Below are 23,341 nucleotides of genomic sequence, written 5' to 3' on the forward strand. Positions count from 1 at the left end.
TATTTATTTTTTTATTGTCAATTCATTAATGATTGTATAATTATTATTTTTTTAATTAAAAAAAAACTGAAAAAAAGAAGAAAAAAACGATAGTAATTGGGGTTGAAGGTTCATCTTCTTCAATATTGCTATAATTTCATCCTTCTCTCAAAAAAAAAAAAAATCAAAAACAACATAAACATGTCATCTTGAACGAAACCAACATAAACCTTCATCGTCACCTTCGCCGAAACCCACAGAAACCTTCATCGTCACCTTTGATTTTTGTTTTCAGATCTGGAAAATATTCATTAAACCTAAAGTTCCGGAAAATATTCCTTGTTAACACAAAAAAGTTCATCAAACTGTAGATCTGAAAAATATTCATTAAACTTAAATTAATAACTCAAACCTTCATCCAAGAATCGAAGAGTTTTGGAAAGTTTAAATTTTTTGTTACTTTGGCTTAGTTTTGTATCGTATAGTTGTGGTTATAGAAGAGAAATAATTTAGGGTTGTTAATAAGATGTGAAATTTGAGAGAAATTTGGGTAAGAAGATTTTGTTGATTGTGTGGGATTTGATTTGTGATTACACCGAGAAGAAGAAGAACAAGAATGTTTATAAATAAATTCTATTAACAATTTTTTTTAATTTCTTTTTCTTTTTGAAAAATTAATAATTATATTAAGTTATTTATCTACGTGGCACAAAACTTTAATAAAAAATGAATGAAAAGCCACACATGCATCCCACGTCATCAATTTTGTCCAGTCAACATCCATGTTGTCGACTGAGGGGGGTAAATGATGGAATCTTCATTTTACAGGGGGTAATCACAAAAAAATTTTTTGCAGGGGGTAACGCAAAACTGACCTATTTTGCAAGGAGGTAAAACCCTATTTACCCAAAAAAAAAAATCACATTTTTTACACAAAAATTCACAATTTTTATTGCAAAACATATGAGTTGAGACCAAAATTACAATAAAAATAATAACGGAGGGGCCAAAAAGTATGACTTAAAAAAATTGCCCATTAAATGAAGATTTACAATTACAATATTAACTTTGAGTTTATCTTACAATTTCTTATATATGTTGTACTTTTAAAATTTATCTTTTTCTTCATTAAATTATACTCTTAACTTCAGTCCCCCCGAAACTCAATTTCTGGCTCCTTCCCTGCTCCCTCCGCACAAAATTATATGTCACTTTGAAGAAGAAAAAATTGTACCAAATTATATGTCATTTTACAATACCAATGAAGCATTGAATGCTATTTTTTCTATTATATCATTTATTATTTATTACCCTCTATTCTTTAAATTCTTCAATTTATCTTTCTCACATAATTAATAAAGGACAATTTTGTAAACTAATTCATAATTTCTCTTTTCCATACAACATTAATTACATTTCTTAATATGCGTACAAGTGTCACAATGACATATATTATGGTACGGAGGGAGTATGTAGAAAGAATAAGATGAATACAATAAAAAGATTATAGAAAATTTAATCAATAAAAAAATTATAGAGAGAATATAGAAAAAATAAAATGAATACACATAAAAATATAAACAAATGACATTATCTACTCAACAATGTAATTAAGCATTATATAAAAAAAACAAAAAAACACAACAACAATCACTACAAGAAAATAAACACTTTGCGACAGTTAAAATTGCAGTTTGCAACGGTTTCAAGTGTCGCAATTACACATCTGCGACGGTTGTCTAACCGTTGCTGATTTGTGTGTCGCAAGAGAACATTGCAACGGTTTTGAAAACCGTCGTTACAACTGTCGCAGTTGTTCTTGCAACGGTTCCTAACTGTCCCTATATTTTTCCCCACATATTTAATAGCAAAGATTGCGACGGTTATAAAACCGTCGCAAGCATATTTTTTTTAAAATATGATTTTAATTTTTTTTATTCCTTTTGATGGCTTATAATATCGATACAAGATTACGAGAATTAAAATTCACATGTATATAAATAACTTAATCTCATTCATATAATTAATTCAATAGTGACAACATCCATACATAAAAAATTTAATTAAATAACTTGAAACTCTAAAAGGAAAAAAACTAATCCTTAGTATGTTATGTTGCTTCATGATCCTTAATCATTTCTTGATTCTTCTTATTCAATTACCTGAAAAAACATAAGTATATATTAGGATACTTAAAAAAACGAACGGTATTGAACAAATTGACTTAGTCCATGGCATAATTCCACAAGATAAATGGTTCATAGCTTCAAATATACATAATGGTGTCTCTTTTCTAAACACATCAAATAAATGAACCGATAACAAGAATACCATAGTAATATGATATCTTATGCAAACAAAGGATAAACTCTCTAACTCACAAAAATAGAACTCGGTAAATTAAAATGTTATAAATATCTTAATTTCAAACCAAATCATGGTCAACCCCAGGGATTTTCAAAGAGCAAATATGTTTTGTAGACACAAGTAGTGTCTCATAACAAAAAAAAAAGTCAGCAATACCAAGCCTAAATCCTAGCCGTTCAAAAAAAAAAAAAAAACCAAGCCTAAAAACTAGACAACAATACAATAGCAGTGCACTCATACATTATCTTCATTTAGCATATAAAGCAACCAAATTCCTACAATGCGTTCAGTACCTACACCATTATAGTAAGTCCCTTGATGCATTTATTACTTGATTAAAATTTATCTACTAATCCCCAAACTAAAAGCAACAGAAAACAAAGAAAAGAGACAAAAGGACGAAAGGACTTACGAAAACGGCAGCAGAGTTACAAAATCAGCAGCAGAGTTAAAATTTGGCAGCAGACTTAAGAAATTGGCTGCGCAAAATGAGAAATGCTTCTATCTTTAGTTGAATCCAATCACTATCTGTGTGAATAAAGTAATGAATTGCATGAATGACCAAACCCCTCAAACAAGAGACAACAAAAAAAATATATTAAGAAACTTGGGGAAACTCGGTATTTCAGACCAACAAAAGGGAGGCACACTAAATCAGATTCTGCTCTAAGAAAGGGAAACTCAATATTTTAGTCAAGTTTCTCATATTTAAGTTTTAGTTACTAGTAACATTTACTATTCAGGAACAAAATTTAAGTTAACAAAGAAAGCATCCACCACTGAATGTATTAACTCTAGAATAAAAATGAACACCACATTTTCTACAAAAGTTGGAAATCCTTTTATATGCTACTAGTTCCATCCATACAATTTTGCTTCAATGTACACCATGACTTCCAATATTGTAACAAATCTCTAAAGCCGACTCTACAAGAAGCTCAAAAGACAGAAGAGGAAAATGAAAAAATGTAAGCAACAAGAAACATATACTAACAAATCAACCCTAATTGTATATTACCTTTTATTTGGTGTTTCAAAGTTCTTATGTGAGTTTTTGACATTTTCATGAATAATCTTATTAGGTGCTATTAGAATCAAAATTCATCATTGTTGTATGAAATTACGATACAAAGTCAATAGAATAAAATCCAATTAACTATGTTAAAACCCACTGAAGACACCTAACATCATAATTCTTCTTTGATGGTAGAACAAAATTAAGCAAGAGATAAAAAAGTGTGTGTGTGTTTTTTTAATAAGCCAAATTTTATAAAAAATAGTGAACCAAGTACAAGGAATACATAGGAACACACAAATAGTACACAATTGAGCAAACAGGCAACCAGGGAACAGATGCAGCCAAGAGATAAATGCACGAAAGGTTACTTAAACTTCAACACTTTAATTGCCAACTGATGACACTCATGGCACCGTGAAATGAATACACAAAAGGTTTCTTAAGCCTAGTCATTTTAATTGCCCAAACCTATTCAAAACATTCCAATGCAAAAACCAATGCAATACTAAAAAATTCTTACTAAAACTACCGAGTTTTTTGAACAATAGCTTCTTGTATAAGTTGACATTAGTTTTTTATCTCAATTTTCTCAAAAGCTCTCTCATTTAACTTCTTCATGAACACCAATAAAGACTTTTCAACAAGTGGTGAACCATAAACTTAATTCAATTGAAAAGCTGCATAAGATAGAAGCTAAACCAAAATTAACACTAAAAAGCTGGCAATGTTGAAAAAAGTATAAAACCACCATGCAAACATAGAGCAACATATATATAATTATAAAGGAAAAAAACCCCAGAAGACAAGAAAAAGAATCTTCACCTGTGAAAAGTTTGAAAGCAGCTGGTTTACTTCTCCTCTATGTAACCCAAAACACATCTTGCTTCTTATTCATGTACTACCCCGGATCAACAAGTATCGGCCTCGCACACTGGTTTCTAATAAACAAACACACATCAAATAATCAATCTCCATTCCCGAAACAAAACAACAAGAATCAATATCAATAACAAATGATAGAAAAACTTACTCTTTCCATATCCAATGTCACTAGATGATCGATGAAATTAAGATCACAAGGCAAGTAGCTAAATGTATGAAGCAGATATACTCATGCAAACCTCACAAAACAAAACCAACAAACATTTCTCAAAACAAAACATCATAAAAATCATACAAAATCTTAAATTTCAATTCTCAACCTTCACAACCAACAAAAACAGATCCAAAGCAAAGCTATGATACAATCAACTGATAGTTGTTTTTCAAATGATAACTTGCTCAAAGAGAGAACAAGTAACCTGAGATGAAAACAATGAACTATGTTCAATGAGAAAAAGAAAGAGAAGCTTTGTCACTAGCCGGAAATTGAGAAGCTTCGTCGGAAATTTAGGGATTAGGGATTGGAATGAAGGAAAAAACAATTTAGGGATTAAGGTCGACGATTAGGGATTTAGTGCTTATTATAGAAAATGGCGATGAAGCAAATTCAATCACCATAGAATTTCAATCAATAAAACCTAAGTAGAAAATGGAAATACCATTACAGTCTCTGAAAATAGCATTAAAACCTTTTTGCACAACACCTATATAAAGTAATCAAAAGTTTACAATCAAGCATAGTTAGGAACTTGCACTCATGCTCAGTAATTATTAGCAATGCCCCAACCCCCAAAATCTAGTACTCAAGCAAGAATGAAGCCATATATTAAACAAGACATTTATTTTACTACAAAACAAGTGAACATAATTGCACCAACTATGCCTAATTTTCAATAAATACACATGATGTACTCACCCATCAGTTGGAATATTGGTTGTGGTCAACCTTACAAAGGCTCCACATATCAAAGGAAAATAAAAACTAACAGTGGCACTAACACCCACACACACCAGGTGCAGGGCCTTAAGCATCAACACATTAGAAGCAAAAAAATAAAAAAAACCCGTACAGCTTGATAATTGATAACTCATCAAACTAAAACAGATAACAAATAAACTCATCCAATTGAAAAATATTTGGTATTGTGATTCACAAGAGTTCCATCTAAATGCAATAAATCAACAAAACCCAAAAGTTCCAATAAGCTAAATACCTATCAACGAATTATTAATCAGTGAACAATTCAAACCAGTTACGATCTCAAAAACGAAGAGGAAAAAAAAAACACCAAAACCACAAAAGATCCCTCTTTCTTCAATTTTCAATTGACTCTGAATAAAAAAAATAAAATTGAAGAGAAAACGAAATACCCCGTTCATCATCTTGTTTTGAAATGAGAGCAACGAACCAGTTTGCGATTTTGCGATTTAAGGAATGAAGAAAACGATTTAGGGATTAGGGTTGATGAAGAAAATGAGTAGATTAGGCGTGATAGGAAACTGTGATGAAGAAATCAGTTAGGGTTATGGTCGGAGAAGGAAACAACGGTGATGGAAACGGCGGTGAAGAAACGGTGATGACGGAATCAGGCTCAATGACAACGAAGGAGAGTGTTTTGTGTTTTTTTTGTAACATATGAAGTGTTTTTGTGTGAGTGTGAGGATTCTTTTTCAATTTTTTTTTTCAGTTTTTTTGTTTGGAAAAAGAGGGATTCCATTTTAACAAGGCGCCAAAGATGAAATTTTCGGTCATGGGAACAGAAAGACTGCGACGGTTGTAGAAACTGTCGCATAAACCGTTGCAAATGTCTTTACAAAATCACATTGCGACAGTTTTTTTTAAATTGTCGCAATGAAAGTGTCGCAAAGTGCTTATTTTCTTGTAGTGAATGTTTGGATTGATGGGGTGAGGATTCTAGGAAAATATCCTGCATTAGTTTGCAAAATAATGTAAGGAGTATGAAGGTTTGGGGTTAGACAATTGAGGGAGCTTGATATTGCTCTGTTAGAGAAATGGTGTTGGATGATATTGGTGGGTAGAGGGGGTCTTTGATTTAGGGTGCTGGCAGCCCGTTATGGGGTGGAGAGAGGCAGTTTGACAGAGGGAGGGAGGATTGGATCTATGTGGTGGAGGGAGATCGTGAAGATCCGGGACGATTTAGGAGAGATATGAGGTGAATGGTTTGGAGAATGTGTTTCGAAAAAGGTGGGTGACGGGTCAGATAATTTTTTCTGGACTGATCCCTGGCTAGGTGAGATTTCTTTGTATGTGAAGAAATGTATCAGTTAGGGTGGGAAGACAGGTGGGGAGGCGTGGGAGTGGAGGAGACAGTTGTGGGTGTGAGAGGTTACTCAGTACTTTTGGTTCTACACTTATTTCCCTTATACGGTACTTTTGGTTCCATATGATCATTAGTTTGGTCTTGAATTGACTTTTCGGTCAGCTCACTTATGCAGCCGGTGGAAATTAAATATAATAATAATGAATTATTAATTTTGAATCAAATATAAAGAATTTTTTTTGGTGGAAACCGATATGGCATTATATTTTAGAAAACTTTTAAAAAATAGAGATATGTACCAAAAAAATAAAAAAATAGAAATATGATATTTTAAAAAAAAAATCACTATTAGATGCTTCGAATAAAAAAACAAAATTTCCACCAAATCTACATATTTGTAGCATCAATAATTTAATATCTCCGGAAAAAATATTCTTAAGACCATGATACAATAAATGTATCAAGATTCTGTCAAATAAATAAATAAACGTTCGGACCTTTCGCCAAAGAACAAAAAAAAAATATGGGTAAGAATTTTGATTATTTTCAATTTTTTCTTTTTTGTTGTCTTTTTTTAATTTAAAGGTCGGTAAATTACAAAAGTAAGAAGATACTGAGAAATAAATATTAAAATTATTATAACATATCAATATGAGAGCAAAAATTAAAGTGAATTGAAGTTCAAAAGACAATAATTAATGGCGCTTATAATAAAAATAAATTACTACGAACTCAAGGATTTTTTAAAGTTCAAACGGAAAGGTTTGTTTTTTTTTTTGGGTAAGTTATAAGTTTTAACGGAAAGATTTGTTTAAAGGATATTATATATATAATAATATATATATATATATAATAATAATAATAAAAACAAAAATTACGAAAAAAGGGCAGCGAGGCCACGTGTCAAACATTTGGATTTAACCACTGACACTCGCTATTGCTACAAGTGCGTTTTTTCTGGTACGAAACCGAAACAAACTGTGCCACGCTTTCTTCTCTCTCTCTCTCTCTCTCTCTCTCTCTCTCTCTCTCTCTCTCTCAATATTGTTGGATTCTCTCACACTCTTTAAACGTTCCTTTCACTCTCAATCAATTCAACATTCACAATTACCCTTTCTTTCATCTCTACAAACAAACAACAACAAAAAGTCCCTGTTTCAAAATCAGGTTTGAATTTCTCATCTTTCATATGATGATCTTGTTTTTTTTTTGTTTATAATGTTTTATGATTTATACTGTTTAAATATGAATCAATGTACATGTTTGTGTTTTGATTTTATTTTTAGGTTTTAGGTTACAATGGCTGTCAATTCTGGCCAAATTGATTTAAATGCCGATGCTGTTTTATTTGATAAAGAGAATCAGGTTTTGGGTTTTAATTCTACAACAAGGTCTATTGTTAATAATGTTGGTGTCTCTTTTTCTGAAACCCTAATTAGTCATGTTGGTGGAACCAATGGTTCAATGGACATGCTTTCTGGGAGGAATAATATGAACTCAGGGTGTGGTATTATGATTAATAATGGTGGAAAAGAGGGTTTTTGTGAAGGAAAGGGAATAATTGATGTTGTTAATGGAGGGTGTAATGGGAAATTGGGAGAATTTTCATGTGGGTTGGTGAAGAATGAAGATGAGAAAAAGGCTATTCAGATTGAACAAGAGTGTGAGAATGTGGGGAAAGTTGCACTTGCATTGAGTGATGAGGTTCCAGGAGTTGAAGATGATGTTATTGAGTGCGACCACAAGGTTATGAATGTTGCTTTGGCAAAATTATCCGCAGTTGCAGAGGATGATGGCATTATAAAAGGTGTTGGTAGTTTTGTTAATAAAGACAATCCTGAAGATTCTCGTGCCTTGGGTTTTGCAACCTACCAGTTACAGGATGGATTTCCGTATGTTGAACACATGGATGTCAATGCAGCAGAGCCTTTGGATGTGAAACATTCATTTTCGATATGTTGTCACGAGATTGATTCTTCTTATGAGTTGAAACAGCCAGCCTTTCTGTCAGATGCACAAGTAGATTTGACTCAGAATCAAACCACAAATATCAATATTTCTGGTGCAGGTATCTCCGAGAATATTCAATACAATGGTCGTGATTTTGATCTTGTGGTAGATCTTAATTCTTTCAAAAACACTCAGGAGGATAGTGTGCCTACGGAATCAGTATTTTCTGAAGTTGCTTACCGTGTATCCGATCTTGTATGGGGAAAGGTTAGGGAACATCCTTGGTGGCCTGGTCAGATCTATGATCCGTCAGTTGCATCGGAGAAGGCAAAGAGGCACCTTAAGGAAAACTGTTACCTGGTAGCATATTTTGGGGATCAAACATTTTCTTGGAATGATGTGTCAATGATAAAGCCATTTCACAAACATTTCTCAGAAATGGAGAAACAGAGTGATTTGGAAATTTTCCGCCATGCTGTTGATTGTGCTTTAGAAGAGGCCTCGAGACGGGTTGAGTCTGGCTTGTCTTGTCGTACGCCTGGAGAAGTGTCTTCTAAGCTGAAAACACAAGTAATTGCTAATGCTGCATCATCTTTCGAACCGACGGAACTTGTCAATTTTGTTAAATCATTAGCCCAGTCACCATTTATTGAATTTGATAGACTGGATTTTGTAAGTGCTCGTGCTCAATTGTCGGCTTTCTATCACTCAAAAGGCTATTCTCAACTGCCTGAGTTTGCAGAGCCTGGTCAGTTGTTTGCTAATGATATGGATCAATTTAATGAGCAAATTCTGATGAAAACCCACCAAGAATTTTCTCAGAAGTCCCAGTACATCTCTCGAAATATGAAGCAGACCGACAAAAAGAAAAAACTTTTGTCAGATTTAATGTCTGAGGGGAACTCCTGGACTCCAAATGGTGAATGTATGTTAGAAAAGAAAGCTGGTGATAATACAATTTCACGGCGTGGCAGGAAACGCAAGGCAGCACATGATACTTCATATGATTATTTCCATAATTCCCAAATTGATGATGATAAATCAACTTCACAGCGTGAAAAGAAACCGAAGGCAGCTTATAATACTTCTGACGATTATTTCCATAATTCACAGCGTGGAAGAAAACGGAAATTAGCATACAATACTTCTGATGATTGTTTCAATAATTCCCAAACTGGAAACGTCATCCAATTACAGAATGTATCACTAGATGAGATGCGGTCACAACTATGCTTAGCTGCCAAGGATCCTGCAGATGAAAGTTGCTTCAATGACATGATACATTTCTTTCTAGAATTTAAAAAGTTCACCGGCCGTAACGATTCTGTTTTTCTGGAGCAGGGATTGTCTTTAGAACAAGAGCATGGGGGTGAGACTGGAGTAGTAACCTCCACAGAAGCTGCTGCTACAGCTTCTATTTCACCACCAACACCGATGGAGCGTTGCAATGATTCTTATTGGACTGACAGAGTAATTCAAAGCATTTCTGAAGAGGAGACACTGTTAAAAAACCAGAAAGAAAAAGACGAACTTTTGCTAGCTGCTGAAATTAGCCCTAATATGGGTTTAATGTATCAAGATACTGATGAAAATATGGGTTCAGAACCTTCAAACCTTGTGGAACATGTGAACGAGAGTTCTCCGACTTCTCTTACTCTGAAATTTACATCCTTGGATTCGGTTCCTTCAACAACGGATCTCAACAAGATCTTTGGCCGCTTTGGGCCACTAATTGAATCGAAGACTGAACTGCTAGAGAAGACTAACCGCGCCAGAGTTGTTTTTGAAAGACGCTGTGATGCAGAAACTGCTTTTAGTAGTGCTGGAAAGTATAGCATATTTGGACCTTCACTACAAAGTTACCGCCTCAAGATTTTGCCTCGAACACCAAACAAAGTTCCAGGAAAGAGAGGCAGAAAAAGCAAAAAAGAAAAAAGTTCCATGGATGCTGCCGCAGTTTGATTCCTTGACAATTATCAGTGAGTTTATGTGAATATCAGTTTAGTTATAGTATTTTGATGAGTTATTAATTTGGCTAGCATGCTAATACATAGAATTGAGTAGCTCACTAGTTGATGATATATATAAATCTTCTGGGGATAGTATCAATTCCATTTAATTATGATGATGGATATATTTTGGGACTAATATGAACAAAGTTTGAAGTTTCAGTTAGTATATGACTTTTGTTTGACAAGTTATATTTGTTAAGACTGGTGCATTATTATTCTGAAAACCCAAGGTGTTTGATTATACTGCATCTTCCTATTCAAATTTTTATAGTTATTCGAAATTGTTTGTTTTTTTTTTGAAGAAGCGTTATTCGAAATTGTATTGCATGATTCATATCCATTCCTTCATTTTTCATGGATACCATATTCTCCACTTAGATTCTTTAAATATATATTTTTTAGGTTCAACCTATAAGTCTCCTCTTAAGAATTTGTTGCTAAATATAGTTTTATGAGCAATTCTTACGGTGTCTTTCGTTTAGACTCAACCACACCATTGTTGGTCTATTCTTTTACTTATTGGCTATTTTATTTGGTGAATTTATTGGCTATTAGTTATTTGTTATTTATTGGCTATTAGTTATTAATGAAATATACATAGAGCTCGTTTGAATTGACTTATTTTTGAGCTTATGAGAAACAACTTATACAAATAAATAAGCTTTTATGTATTATTATAAGATTTTCAAGGCAGTTTATAAGATTTTTTCATAAACATTAACAACGACGTCTCAGTCTCATCGCCAATCCCTTCCACCGTAATCATTCATCAGGTCTCTTTTTTTTTTCTTTTCCTTTCTGAACATCCTTAAAGCAAATAGTTTTGCTACATAATAGATAACATATACGGAGTAATAGAATTTCTTTATGGTTAAGTCAGTGTATTTCCTTAAAGCAAAAGTGAGTCCATAAAGGTGCTATATGTTATCATAAATACACTCACTTAGGTGTAAATTGCTAAGTAAATTAGCAATGCACATTTTTGAAAAGAAAAAAAAAATCATATATACATAATATATGGCACATTTTCGTAGTTTTTTAAACGAACAATTGCTATTGCTTATAAATCATACCATTTCTTCCTAGATCTATTTGTACTATTTTGTGATCAATATGATGATTAAAGTCATTGAAGAATATGTGTGAACATATAGCAGGGATCAGAACCAAAATCTATGGATCTATTTATAGCTTATAAGCTAAAAAATTTGTTTGGTAATAGTTTTTCATCATGAAATTATAGCTTATTTTATCACTTATATCTTATTTTTCAGACGTTATTTAGTTTTTGAGCCTATAGTTTATAGCTTATCATTTTTCCTTCTATTGTTTACCCTTATTTTATCTAAAATTGAACTTTACCCTTTATAATTTATTACTCCCTCCGTTTTTATTAATTGTTCAGTTTTGTCGGATTTAGCGTTTCTAATTAACTGTCCATTTGGTATTTTTAAGGGTATGATTTGTCGATTGTACCCTTTGTCGATTACTATCTTTTCGATAAAACTAATTAATGTTATATATTTGGAAAACTAATTTTTTAAATTATTTTTTTTGGTACACAACATTAAATTTTATTTTTTTGTACTAATAATATATTAAATTTATTGGAAAGAGAAAGTGTGTGAAAAAAATAAGAATTTATTGGTGGATTAAAATTAGAGTATAATAGAAAGATAAAGTGTAAAAATATACTTTCTTAATTTGATGTTACTATTTTAAATGGACACTAAAAAAACGGATGGACTTTGTTAAGCATACCAAAAATAGAAATAAAAGAAAAACTTTAATGTTGATAAGATAAGTTTTTACAATTTCAATGTATTAAATGCAGAAGTTCAAAGATAGAATTTTCTTATTTATATGCTTAGTCAGTGTCCCGGAGACACTATTTAACATTTTTCTTTTAAATAAAAGCCGTACATTTTACATTTATATAAGCCATTTCATTTTTTTTAATAAACTATGATTAGTGCTCAGTACGCAATTTATGTGAAAAATTTGAAGTTGCTCACCGTCAAAATAATTCACGTTGCTCACTATGAATTTTAATAATAAACCATACTTATTTTAATAAAAATATCAATTTTTATTATGAATTTAAAAAAAAAACCATGATTTTTAGAAAATGAAATTTCAACTAATACAAATTAAAAGAAAAATAACTTATTTTTAATATCATATACTACTAATTTTTTTATTCAAGTCCTAGGTAAAATTCAAGTCCGGGTTCAATTCTTGAGTTGAATATGCAACATCACTACAAAATTTGAAGGATTAAATTTTTTACATTTGTGCGCAGGTGATACTTGATTTTATGTTTAAAGAAAAAAAAGATTTTTATTGGAGAGCTATATGGTTAGGGTTGGGAACAGGCCAGACATTGATAGGCATGAGTCTGGCCTACGATTTTTCTTCAGGCCTGAGTCTGGCCTACCGCCTATCAAATGTTATTTTTTTTTTGCCTGACCTGAGCCTTTTTAAAGTCTGGTCTGACTTTGCAGCCTATTTAAAAGTCTGTGTTACATAAAGGCCTCTATATAGTCTTTTTAAATAGGCTAAACAAGCCTTAAAAGATTATTTCACATTTAAATTTATATGATTTCTACAACATTAAGAAAAAGTTAATAAAATGATTAGCACAGTAATTAAAAGCTAATAAAATAACAAATACGAGAGATGAAGGTAGGGTTTCTAATTTCTATTTGTGTGCTGCGTGAAATATTATGTCTGGATAATATATTTTTTCTTTGTCAAAAAAATATAAATAATAATATTATATAAATAATAATTATTAAATAGGTCAAGCCAGACTTACACAGGCCTGGCCGAAGGCGTCTGTAGGCCGCTTGACCTATTCTCAACCCTAGATACGGTGACTAGATTAACTTTTTGTTAAGTAGGATGTGAAAAAATTAACAATATTCCGGTTGGCCTAATCTATTTTAGGTAATGAATTAGTAATTCGGAATGACATAAATATTGTAAAATATTATTATGAGATTGAGATACATTCGGTGGAAACAAAATTAATAAAGAATGTCAACAAATTCAATTCTCTTAAAAAAAGATGTCACCAAATCTGCATATTTACAAGATCAATAATGTAATCCCTTTAAAAAAAATCAATATTGCAGCATATCTGTAATAAATAAAAATAAAGAAGATTTACAGTTAATTTGGAGTCTACAAAATTTGAGAGATTGACTTTTACATTACGCGATGATATATCATTTATGTTATAAAAAAAAAAGAGATAGAGAATACGGCGACCAGATTAATTTTTTTAGTAGGAGACAACAAAATTAACAATATTCCGTTGGCCTAACCGATTTTAGGTAATGAATTAGTAATTTTGAGTGAAATATATATTGTAAATATTATTATGAAATACATTCGGCGGAAACAAAATTAATAAAGAATGCCACCAAATTCTCTTTAAAAAAAAAAAATCACCACTCACCAAATCTTCATATTTACAGCATCAATAATGTAATCCCTTAATAAAAAATCAAAATATTGTAACATATCCTTTATAAAAATTAAAAGGAACTTAATGATCATTACTAAAATTAAAATTTCAGTATATAAAAGGAATATAATGCCTCCAAAGTACAAACATGTCTCAACCAATGGAGCCTTTACCAGCTACTGAAATTAGTCCAAAGTTGGGATTGATGCATCAAGATACTGCCGGAAAACATGTTTACGAGTCTTCTCCGACGGCTCTTACTCTTAAGTTTAAAAAACACCTAGATTCAATTCCTTCAACGATGTCTCTCAACAATATCTTTGTCCGATTTGGGCCTCTAATTAAATGGAAGACTGAACGGCTAGAGAAGACTAAACGTGCAAAAATTGTTTTCCAAAGACGTTGCGACGCAGAAGATGCTTTTAGTAGTGTTGAGTTGAATAGCATATTTGGAGATTCACTTCAAAGTTTCCGCCTCAAGATTCTGCCTAATACACTAAAGAAAGGCACAGGAAAGAGAGGAAGAAAAAGGAAAAATCAAACAAGTTTCGATCAGGATGTAGTTGCAGATTGTTGCACCACGCATTGATCCTTCTTCTACCTCAAGTTCTTGGTTTTATTTCTTTTAATCAATAAATCTTAATATTGTTAATTTTTATGTCGATTATTTATAGACATTCTTAGTTTTAGCTAGTATTTTGATAATTGTGTTCCATGAGTTATCAATGTCTCTCGTATTAGAACTTGAGCCGTTTATTGTATGATTGTGAAAGATATATACTATATAGCTTAGTATCTTTCTATGAGGCTCAACCATCATCGCTGGTCTATTCTTTTTTTTTTTTTTTTTTTTTTTCATTTGGGTCTGTTTGGTTCAACTGAGAGGGAGGGGAGGGATTTTAATGGAAGGAAGGGGAAGGGAGGTGAAGGGAGGTAATTTTTTTTACATATAACATGTTTGGTTCAAAAGAAGTGAGGTGAGGTGAGGGAGAGTCATTTTAATTACAAATATGTTTGGTTCACAGGAGGAGGGGGGGGGGGGAGATTTTATAACTAAATTACATTTATATCCTTATAATCTTACAACCACACATAATCCTTATAATCTTCGACACTATCAGAAATCAAATCATATGTTAGATACTCATCTCACCATGGCAAGCCGTGGACATGGACTTTATTTACTTTGCTCCAGGCAAGCCATGGCCAGCACGCAATGCCACATAATAATAATAGTAGTAGCAAAAGAAAAACGAATGCGGAAAAGCTACATCATCGATTGGCTTATACCCATAATACAAAATAGAGTAAAATAAATAACAAAAAAAAATAATGAAATGAAGGGCTGAAGCATAAAAAAAAAATCAAAGATTCTAGCAAACATATTTCTAGAAAATTCACCCAGGCTGGGACGAAAGCAATTTATATAGGTAAACAATAATAGAGATAACCTAATTTTAAAAAGGATAATTTTGAAATTTAAAAATAAAATTGAGGATAATTTAGGAATTGTAATCATAAAATCTTTCATTCCCTCCCCTCCCCTCCAAATCCCCCCAATTTGGGGGGAAGCAAAAAGTGGTCTTTGGAGGGATTTTGCTCACCTCCCCTCCCCTCCTCTTCCCTCTTAAAAATTGAACCAAACACAATTTTTTTAAAATATTCCCTCACCTCGCCTCCCCTCCAAAACCCCTGAACCAAACAGACCCTAGTCTAGCGGTTATATATATATATATATATATATATATATGGTTTACAATGAACTGGGGGTCGAACCCAAGATCTATAACATACTACTCAAACCCCTCACCACTAGACCAAACCTAGTGGCTTAATTTCATATATATTTTAAGGTAATAGGGTTTGACCTCCGGTTCCTACATCCTTACAATAACACATGTGGAAGGATAGTCGATTTAGGGACCAAGATTCATTATTGTTTAAACACATCAACACTAGCCGAGGAGGAGTTAGCTTGGGGACCCATGGAACCGACCTTTAGCCAATCACGTGCGTCCAATAATGAGAAGAAAGTCGGGTCACTGAATCCAATGTGGTGCCGATGATTTCTTGAGAAGGTACAATCCTAAACACAAAACACAATGAAGGAAAGTCTCTTCCTAGCGGTCGGGGTTCGAATCCAGATACTCCCACTATTTCATTTTAAAAAGTGAAATTCGTCACTAGGTTACTTAACAAAAAAAATTGCTAAAAGAATAAGTGACAATGACATCATTCACATGTGTTATTGTGTTTTTAAAATATAAAAATAAAATGGAAAATGGGTATAAATCAACAGGGGTATAATTTCATTGTATATACCTCCGGTGTTATATATAAGAAAAAAAGAGTAAACCGCCACTTTTGTCCCTGAAAGTGTCACTCGCTGTCATAATAGTCCCTGAATCAATAAAAAACATTTAAAGGTCCCTGATTTGAACCTCTGTTAGTCAAAACAGTCCCTAACGTTATTTTTCTGTCTGTTTATGATGATCTGACACAAACTTTGATACATTGGACTGATATGTTGCAATTTTTTATTCAAATTCTCAGCCATCTATGCAAGGATCAAATTGACAATTGAAAATCAATTTTTTTTTTAAATAAAAACAAATACACTAAAGATGAACAAACACAAATCTTCATCTTCTTCATCAACCATCATTATAGTGTCAAACCCATATTCTTAAAACACATACCGAAAAAAGAAAAAGAAAAGAGAAACATAATACCCATTTCAATAAATGAAGACAATAAATAATTGAAGCACCACATTCAACCTATAATCTTAGAACAAAACAAAAATCAATTATTTTTCATCAACAATCAAACTTGCACATGAAAGTAACTCATTTTCCCAAACTCAACTACTACGGAAAACCAGATCCAGCAACTTTCCGGAGAACCCCAACTGTTTTCATCCAAACTTCATTCCTTAACAAGTTAGTAGATTTTTGAGCGGCTTCATGTATGCTTACCACCCGAAGTGCTGTTGTTATTGTGGTGATTTTTCTGGTATTTTGTGTCAATTACGTTTACAAGTTAACAAATTTGTATTTTCCAGATTTGGATGACTATATTATTTTTCCAGTTTTGTAGATAGTTGGTATGAATTTTATTGTGTTTTATTATTATCTTTTTTAAAAATTAATGTAAAAGACAAGTGGACATAAAAAATTCAACAAATTATTAAAATATTAGAGTCAACATGCCACATCAGCATGTTCTAAGGTACATCATCATAAGTTAACGGAAGTTTAACATTTTGGACTAAATTGACTAACTGAATTAACATTCAGGGACTCTTTTTTAATTTTCGATGATTCAGGGACTTGTTTGACGGCGAGTGACACTTTCAGGGACGAAAGTGACTGTTTACTCAAGAAAAAAAATTTAATTTTTAGATTCATCAAAAAGTTGATGTATTTAGATTAAAATGTTGTCCAGATACATTAACTTTATAATAAATATAAAAATCAAATTTTTTCTTATATACAAGAAATATTTTGTAACATTTGTGGATTGATTATTACCACCCCACGCCACCCCACGCCACCCCAATCCAATTACACATATTCCAATATTCAAGAAAAACAGCAAAACGAGCATTGCATAATTCCAATATTCAAAACCGCGAAACCGCATTTTTCCTTCTTTTCAAAAACTACTTGTATTGTATTCTTCTCACACAACTGAAAATCCTCAATTCCAAATACACATCAAACCGAAAATGACAATCTCCAAAACTGACGACGATTCTTTCACAAACATTAACAACGACGATCATCGACGTCTCAGTCTCATCGACATTTCTTCCGCCGACGATTCTCTCATCGCCAATCCCTTCCACCATAATCATTCATCAGGTCTCTTTTCTTTCTTTCTTTCTTTCTTTCTGAACTTCATTATACATTTTTGGAATTTCATTATCTTCACACGCTGCCATTGTTCTTCTTCTTCTTCTTCTTCTTCTTCTTCTTCTTCTTCTTCTTCTTCTTCTTCTTGTTTCTTTAGGTAAATTTTTCACTCCAAATTCCAAAGACGAATTCCACGATGCTGCTACTAAAATCAACGAGTGGGAGCGGGAATCTCGCCCAAATGAGATTCAAAACAACAAGATTAATATGCGCCAGAGCTTAGCTTGGGATACTGCATTTTTTACAAGTCCCGGTACTTTACTTATTATTATTATTATTTAGAAATTATTCTTTAGAGACTTTTAAAAATAAGTATAAACCTTGATTGAAAAAACATTCAAGTTGAAAATTACGCATGTTGAAATAGTTTTTCCATTAATATGGTTGAAAAAGCATAGACTCCATAAATTATGGGCATGTTTGTTTAAGCTTTATAAAAAATGATTTTTTCTGACAAAAATCTTTTGAAGAAAATCTAAAGCTATTTTTCGTTTGTTTACAATTATAAAAATCTATTTTTTTAGAAAATGATTTACAAAAAAATAGATTTTGAAAAAAGTTATTGAAAATAGTTTTTCACTTTGAAGAAAAAAATGATTTTTGAAAAAATCTGAAACAAACACAAGTAAAATAATAAAAAAATGATTTTTTTTTATTTAAGCTGAAAAATCTGAAACAAACATGCCTATGTTTTGTTCTCTCTTCTATTAAAAATGATTTTCTTCAAAAGGAAATCAACATAGCTATTTCATTTTCAAGAAAATGATTTTTGAAAATAGCTTACAATTAAGCATAATTAGAACATCAAAAATGATTTTTAATCCTTATTATCACAATTGATGTTATACTTGTTATTGCAATTATTACTATTTTGTGTTATTCAGTTCAAGAGAATAAGAGTCATGTATGCTCAGGTGTTTTGGACCCTGAGGAGTTGAGTAGTATGATAGGTAGTGTTGAGAAGGCTGACAAGCGCGCATCATCATTACCGGCGATTCAAGAGGATGTGCATGGTTCATGTGAGTCTATCTCTACCTCTAGAAGCAACGATAGCTTAACTCAGGAGAGTCTAGAGGATGTTGATTTGTTTCAGGATGTAAGAGCTTCGATTCAGAACTTTGGCAGGATGTCTGATTTGGCAAGGGCAAACAGAAATGTTCCATCTAGGTTTCAAGCTGGTGGCTGTAAGTCTTCATCTGCACCTAGTACTTAGTTGGTATTGATCAACTGCGGTTGGCATCCTTGCAATCTATTTATCTATTTATTTTTGTTTGTATGTCCAAGTCTTGAACTGTGAAGATAAATATAGCATGGGTTTACAGAGCTAGATAGATTGGTTTTAGTAGATTTTTCTCCAAGGAGGATCTTTTGTGCTTTATGCTTTCGCAGTTTGGCTGCCTCAATCTCTACCGGCTAATTTAATGTGAAGACCAAATTGAGAAGGACCAATCCGAAATTTTTAATTAAGTTGCGGGACTTTTGGAATAATTTTTACTTTTCCTATAAAAACAATCATCTCCAAACCCAAACTGAATGATGCAAGTCAAGGAAGCTTCTACTTCTATCTTCACATTAAATTGACCGCGTTAATTATTATTATAGTTGCAATGACATGAAGTGACTTTTATTATCTTTTATCTTGCCCTGTCACTTTCTGATGAGATAAAAGCAATTAGATTGAGTCTTATTTAATTTACTCTGCCTATATTCTAATGTTGCACTGATTTATCTTACATTAGTCATATTAAGTTTTTCCTTCTGCTCCTTTCAGCTTTGACAGCGGTTGGCATGGCTTCTTGTAAGGTAAATGGATTAGTTAACCGTAACTGTTTTGTTGTAGTAGTTTGGTGTAATTGAAAAACTGTTGTAATAACTCTGGGTTTTGGATGAAGTCTCCAAGCTCCAAGAGTCCTAGTGCAGGCATGCAAGGCACACAGAAGTTACCAAAGAAGAATCCTATTACTCCACACCTTTCACGGGTAAGCAAATAAAGAAATGTTTCAGAAGAATTTGTGTTTATGTACTTATGATAGCTGATGCATTTGCTTGGGAGACAATAGCCACTTCGTATATCAGGAAATTGAATTTTAGTCACTTCATATCTTTCATTCTATGTTTATTTTTTTCAAAGAAACCTGTTGCTAGAAGGGAAGAGCCATGTATTTCAAAACAACCAAAGACGCTAGGAAATTCTAGTCCAAGTTCAACAATATCATCCAATAGAAGTTCCCTTGGCGATCTTCATGTCAAAAGCGAAAAGGACGGGGCAAATAAAAACAATTGCGGTTAGAATTTGCTTCAAGCGTGATTCTTTTTTCGTCTTCTTTTGTTATAGAGGTTGTCTTGTTCTCAATTGTTGTTCGCTTCAATTTTTTTGGGCATTTTCAGGCAAGGTAAATTCTGTGATGAACACAACTACAACTGTCATTAAGGGTTCTCAAGTTAACAAGCTTAAACCTATCACATCATCCAAATCCCCGTTAGGTCCATCAGTTGCTACAAAAACAAAATCATCAATATCTCCATCTTCAAGCAGCAACTTATCCCATAATATTAGCAAATCAAAATTGATTTCCTTGAAAAGAACAAAAAAGTCACCCTCTTCTTGCTCAGTTATCAGAACACCGCCAAGAATTGCTTCGAGAGATAAAATTGGGTCTAGCAATTCTAGTCTTTCAGGCTTGGTGTCTGCCACCAAGTTCTCTCCTTGTATTTCGCCTGCTAAATCTACAAGTGATTGGTCATCAGAGTCATCGTCATCATCTTCTATGACTAAATTTAGGTTTAACAGTTCAAGCACTACCTTTCACAGTATCTCTAACAGAAAGCACTTACCAGAGAATGGTGCTCAACATATTTCAAATTCTAAAATATCTCCGAGTAGTTCAAGCATGGAAGGGAAGGAGACTAGGGATGCTAGATCCATCGGTCAGTGTGTAAGGACTGCTGCTGCAGGAATGGTTCTTACCCCCTCTCCCAAGAAACCTTTAGGCCTACGGCAACCATCACCCAAGATTGGCTTCTTTGAAGGAGTGAGTGTTATTTTTGTGATAAATATATTTAGGAACTGATTTTGTCTGTGTAATGTTGTTCATGGACATGTTATCAAACTTTGTATGAAGTAAGCCACGTAGCTTAAAAGCAATGTACTGGTTTAGCGGAGTGGAATACATGTTTCTGGAATAGTGTTTTCCCCTCAATTGTTTTCTTCATCACTAGTACATCTCATCTGTATCATTATGTTATGTTATGTAGGTGAAATCATCAGTCCGCACTCCACACAAGGAGATGAAACTACAGACTATAATGCCACAAGGTAGGGTCAGTCCTTCCGAAGGCCAAAACAAAGCGAAGCTTGGAAAGCTGCAATCACCAAGATCAATCATACCAACTAAAAACAAAGAGTTTGTTAACCAGCAAGCTTTGCATCCAGTTCCTCTTAATCAATCATCAGATGTTAAGACCTTTATGGCTTTACCTCATGCCAAAAGCTCCGCTGTTGCACCTGTGGATGTTCCACAACCATCACCCAAGATTGGCTTCTTTGAAGGGGTCAGTGTTGTTTTTTTGTGATTTCACCTATATATTTAGGTGCTAATTTTGTCTGTGTAATGTTCATGGACATGTTATCAAACTTTGCATCACGAAATTATGAATTAAGCCACATAGCTTAAAAGCAATGTATTGGTTTTGCCGAGTGGAATACATGTTTCTGGAATGGTGTTTTTTTCATTCCTCGTTGTTTTCTTCATCACTAGTACATCTCATCTGTATCATTATGTTATGTAGGTGAAATCATCAGTCCGCTGTCCACGTGGGGGGATGCAACCACGCACTATTGCGCCACAAGGAAGGGTCAGTCCTTTTGAAGATCAAAACAAAGCAAAACTTGGAAAGCTGCAATCACCAAGATCAATTATATCAACTAAAAACAAAGAGTTCGTTAACCAGCAATCTTTGCATCCAGTTCCTCTTAATAAATCATCAGATGTGGAGACTTCTATGGCTCTACCTCATGTCGAAAGCTCTGCTGTTGCACCCATGGATGTTCGAAATCAAATGTATCTTAAAGCTGGTGTAGGTAACTTGGATGCCAATAGCACCATAGTCGAAGGGCACATTAGACGTGAACACGATCCAAGTCTTGGCTTTACACAGGGAAATTCTCAGTATGATGATGATCAAGTTGATTGTTTGAGCAGACAAGTTGAACTTATGGATATAAATTTGAAGACACAAACATAGGCTTGACTAATGTTAATGTAGTAATGTTTTCTATAGAATCAGTGAACATTTTGAAGAACCAATGATTAACAAACGCAATCTTCCCAGTCCCAGCGACCAGCAGGCAGTGGCACATATATATTTGAACTAACATCTTATACATTAGAACAAAGTGGATTTTTTTTTCCTTGGACAAAGAATCAAGTGGGTGATGAAATATTAATTAGTAGCTTAAATGTACATTTAGTCTCCCTATTTTTCTTCATTGAAATGGATTTTGATCTCTCCTTTTCTTAATTTATGATTTTAATCCTCATAATTTTTAAATTTCACTCTTTTGGCCGGTTTGTCAAGAGATAATCAATATCTTTGAAGTTTTTTATTTTATTTTATATTATATCTATGAAGATGTTTGGTACGTGTAGCACTGGCATAGATATATTGATGTGGCAGTTAGATTATTGAATAAAAAGCTTACAAAATATGGATGAAATAAGAATCATTTACCACTATACATATTATTGCAGGCTCACCTTTCCGTTTGCCTATATTGACAGTAGAGTAGTAAACACATGTGTCGCTAGCATTGCTAGTGTTGAGTGTTTTTTTTTTTTTTTGAACAATGCTAGTGTTGAGTGTTAAGTGAAACTTGTCAAATTTTCTAATTAGAGTTAGGGTGCTTTGCTTTTCCCATACATGAGATTTATGTGACAACTTTCGATCATTACCACAGTTCAAAATGTCAATTTTCCGGGTTGAAATATTCATAGTAGTGAATCATCACTGCAAATGTTGAATATAACTTTTCACCTGAGCCACTTAACATGCAAAAAGACCACAGCTAAAGATCCTAATACTAATAATCCAAAAAAAATAAATCCTAATACTGGAAATTTAGGTATGACAAGAGTTTGTAAAACTATATGTTTGGCACAACTAGTCTGGCATCTTATGCTGCCGATTCACACAAGAATGGTACAAGTACAAGCAATCTAAGACCTCCCACATTGTGTGGCTTAGCTCTATCAGCAAAATACTATCTAAGTACTCACTCCGTCACAAAATATAAGCAAAAGTTTGTCAACAAAATTGAATGTATTTGGTACAAATCTTTAACCAAATACATCAAGTTTCATCGACACGTTTTTGCTTATATTTTGGACGGAGAGAGTATCTCAATGTGTGGCTTAGCTCTATAAACATTTTTAATATTAAAATATAATAATACATATTTATTA

General features: G+C 32.9%; 3 protein-coding genes and 1 long non-coding RNA gene across 6 annotated transcripts; 3 read left to right on the forward strand and 1 right to left on the reverse strand.

Annotated features, from left to right (window-relative positions):
• Positions 1 to 1,976: 1,976 nt before the first annotated feature.
• Positions 1,977 to 5,941, reverse strand: LOC123902964. 2 transcript variants are annotated; one of them, XR_006807788.1, is made up of 5 exons: positions 5,618 to 5,908; positions 4,395 to 4,485; positions 4,187 to 4,302; positions 2,759 to 2,874; positions 1,977 to 2,141 (listed from the first exon to the last, which is right to left on the reverse strand). It is a non-coding gene; the product is annotated as an uncharacterized LOC123902964 (long non-coding RNA). The 2 variants fall into 2 exon arrangements; XR_006807789.1 differs by having other exon boundaries at positions 4,395 to 5,941.
• A 1,532-nt stretch (positions 5,942 to 7,473) lies between these two features.
• LOC123902289 (PWWP domain-containing protein 5-like) lies at positions 7,474 to 11,042 on the forward strand. 2 transcript variants are annotated; one of them, XM_045951976.1, is made up of 2 exons: positions 7,474 to 7,695; positions 7,815 to 11,042. In XM_045951976.1, exon 2 carries the CDS (start codon positions 7,828 to 7,830, stop codon positions 10,438 to 10,440), a length of 2,613 nt encoding a protein of 870 aa, XP_045807932.1. In that variant the 5' UTR covers positions 7,474 to 7,695; positions 7,815 to 7,827; the 3' UTR covers positions 10,441 to 11,042. The 2 variants fall into 2 exon arrangements, with proteins under 2 accessions (XP_045807932.1, XP_045807933.1); XM_045951977.1 differs by having other exon boundaries at positions 7,515 to 7,695; positions 7,822 to 10,741.
• Positions 11,043 to 14,098: 3,056 nt separating this feature from the next.
• LOC123902290 (PWWP domain-containing protein 5-like) lies at positions 14,099 to 14,754 on the forward strand. The gene has a single exon (XM_045951978.1). The coding sequence runs from the start codon at positions 14,111 to 14,113 to the stop codon at positions 14,549 to 14,551; it is 441 nt and encodes a 146-aa protein (XP_045807934.1). The 5' UTR covers positions 14,099 to 14,110; the 3' UTR covers positions 14,552 to 14,754.
• A 2,938-nt stretch (positions 14,755 to 17,692) lies between these two features.
• Positions 17,693 to 22,124, forward strand: LOC123894867 (ankyrin repeat domain-containing protein 17-like). Its single transcript, XM_045944952.1, has 9 exons — positions 17,693 to 17,828; positions 17,977 to 18,132; positions 18,794 to 19,063; positions 19,651 to 19,682; positions 19,772 to 19,858; positions 20,011 to 20,164; positions 20,268 to 20,911; positions 21,135 to 21,431; positions 21,669 to 22,124. Exons 1-9 carry the CDS (start codon positions 17,693 to 17,695, stop codon positions 22,122 to 22,124), a joined length of 2,232 nt encoding a protein of 743 aa, XP_045800908.1.
• Positions 22,125 to 23,341: the final 1,217 nt, after the last annotated feature.

This window comes from Trifolium pratense, linkage group LG1 (genome assembly GCF_020283565.1).
Source record: "Trifolium pratense cultivar HEN17-A07 linkage group LG1, ARS_RC_1.1, whole genome shotgun sequence".
Taxonomy (NCBI): domain Eukaryota; kingdom Viridiplantae; phylum Streptophyta; class Magnoliopsida; order Fabales; family Fabaceae; genus Trifolium; species Trifolium pratense.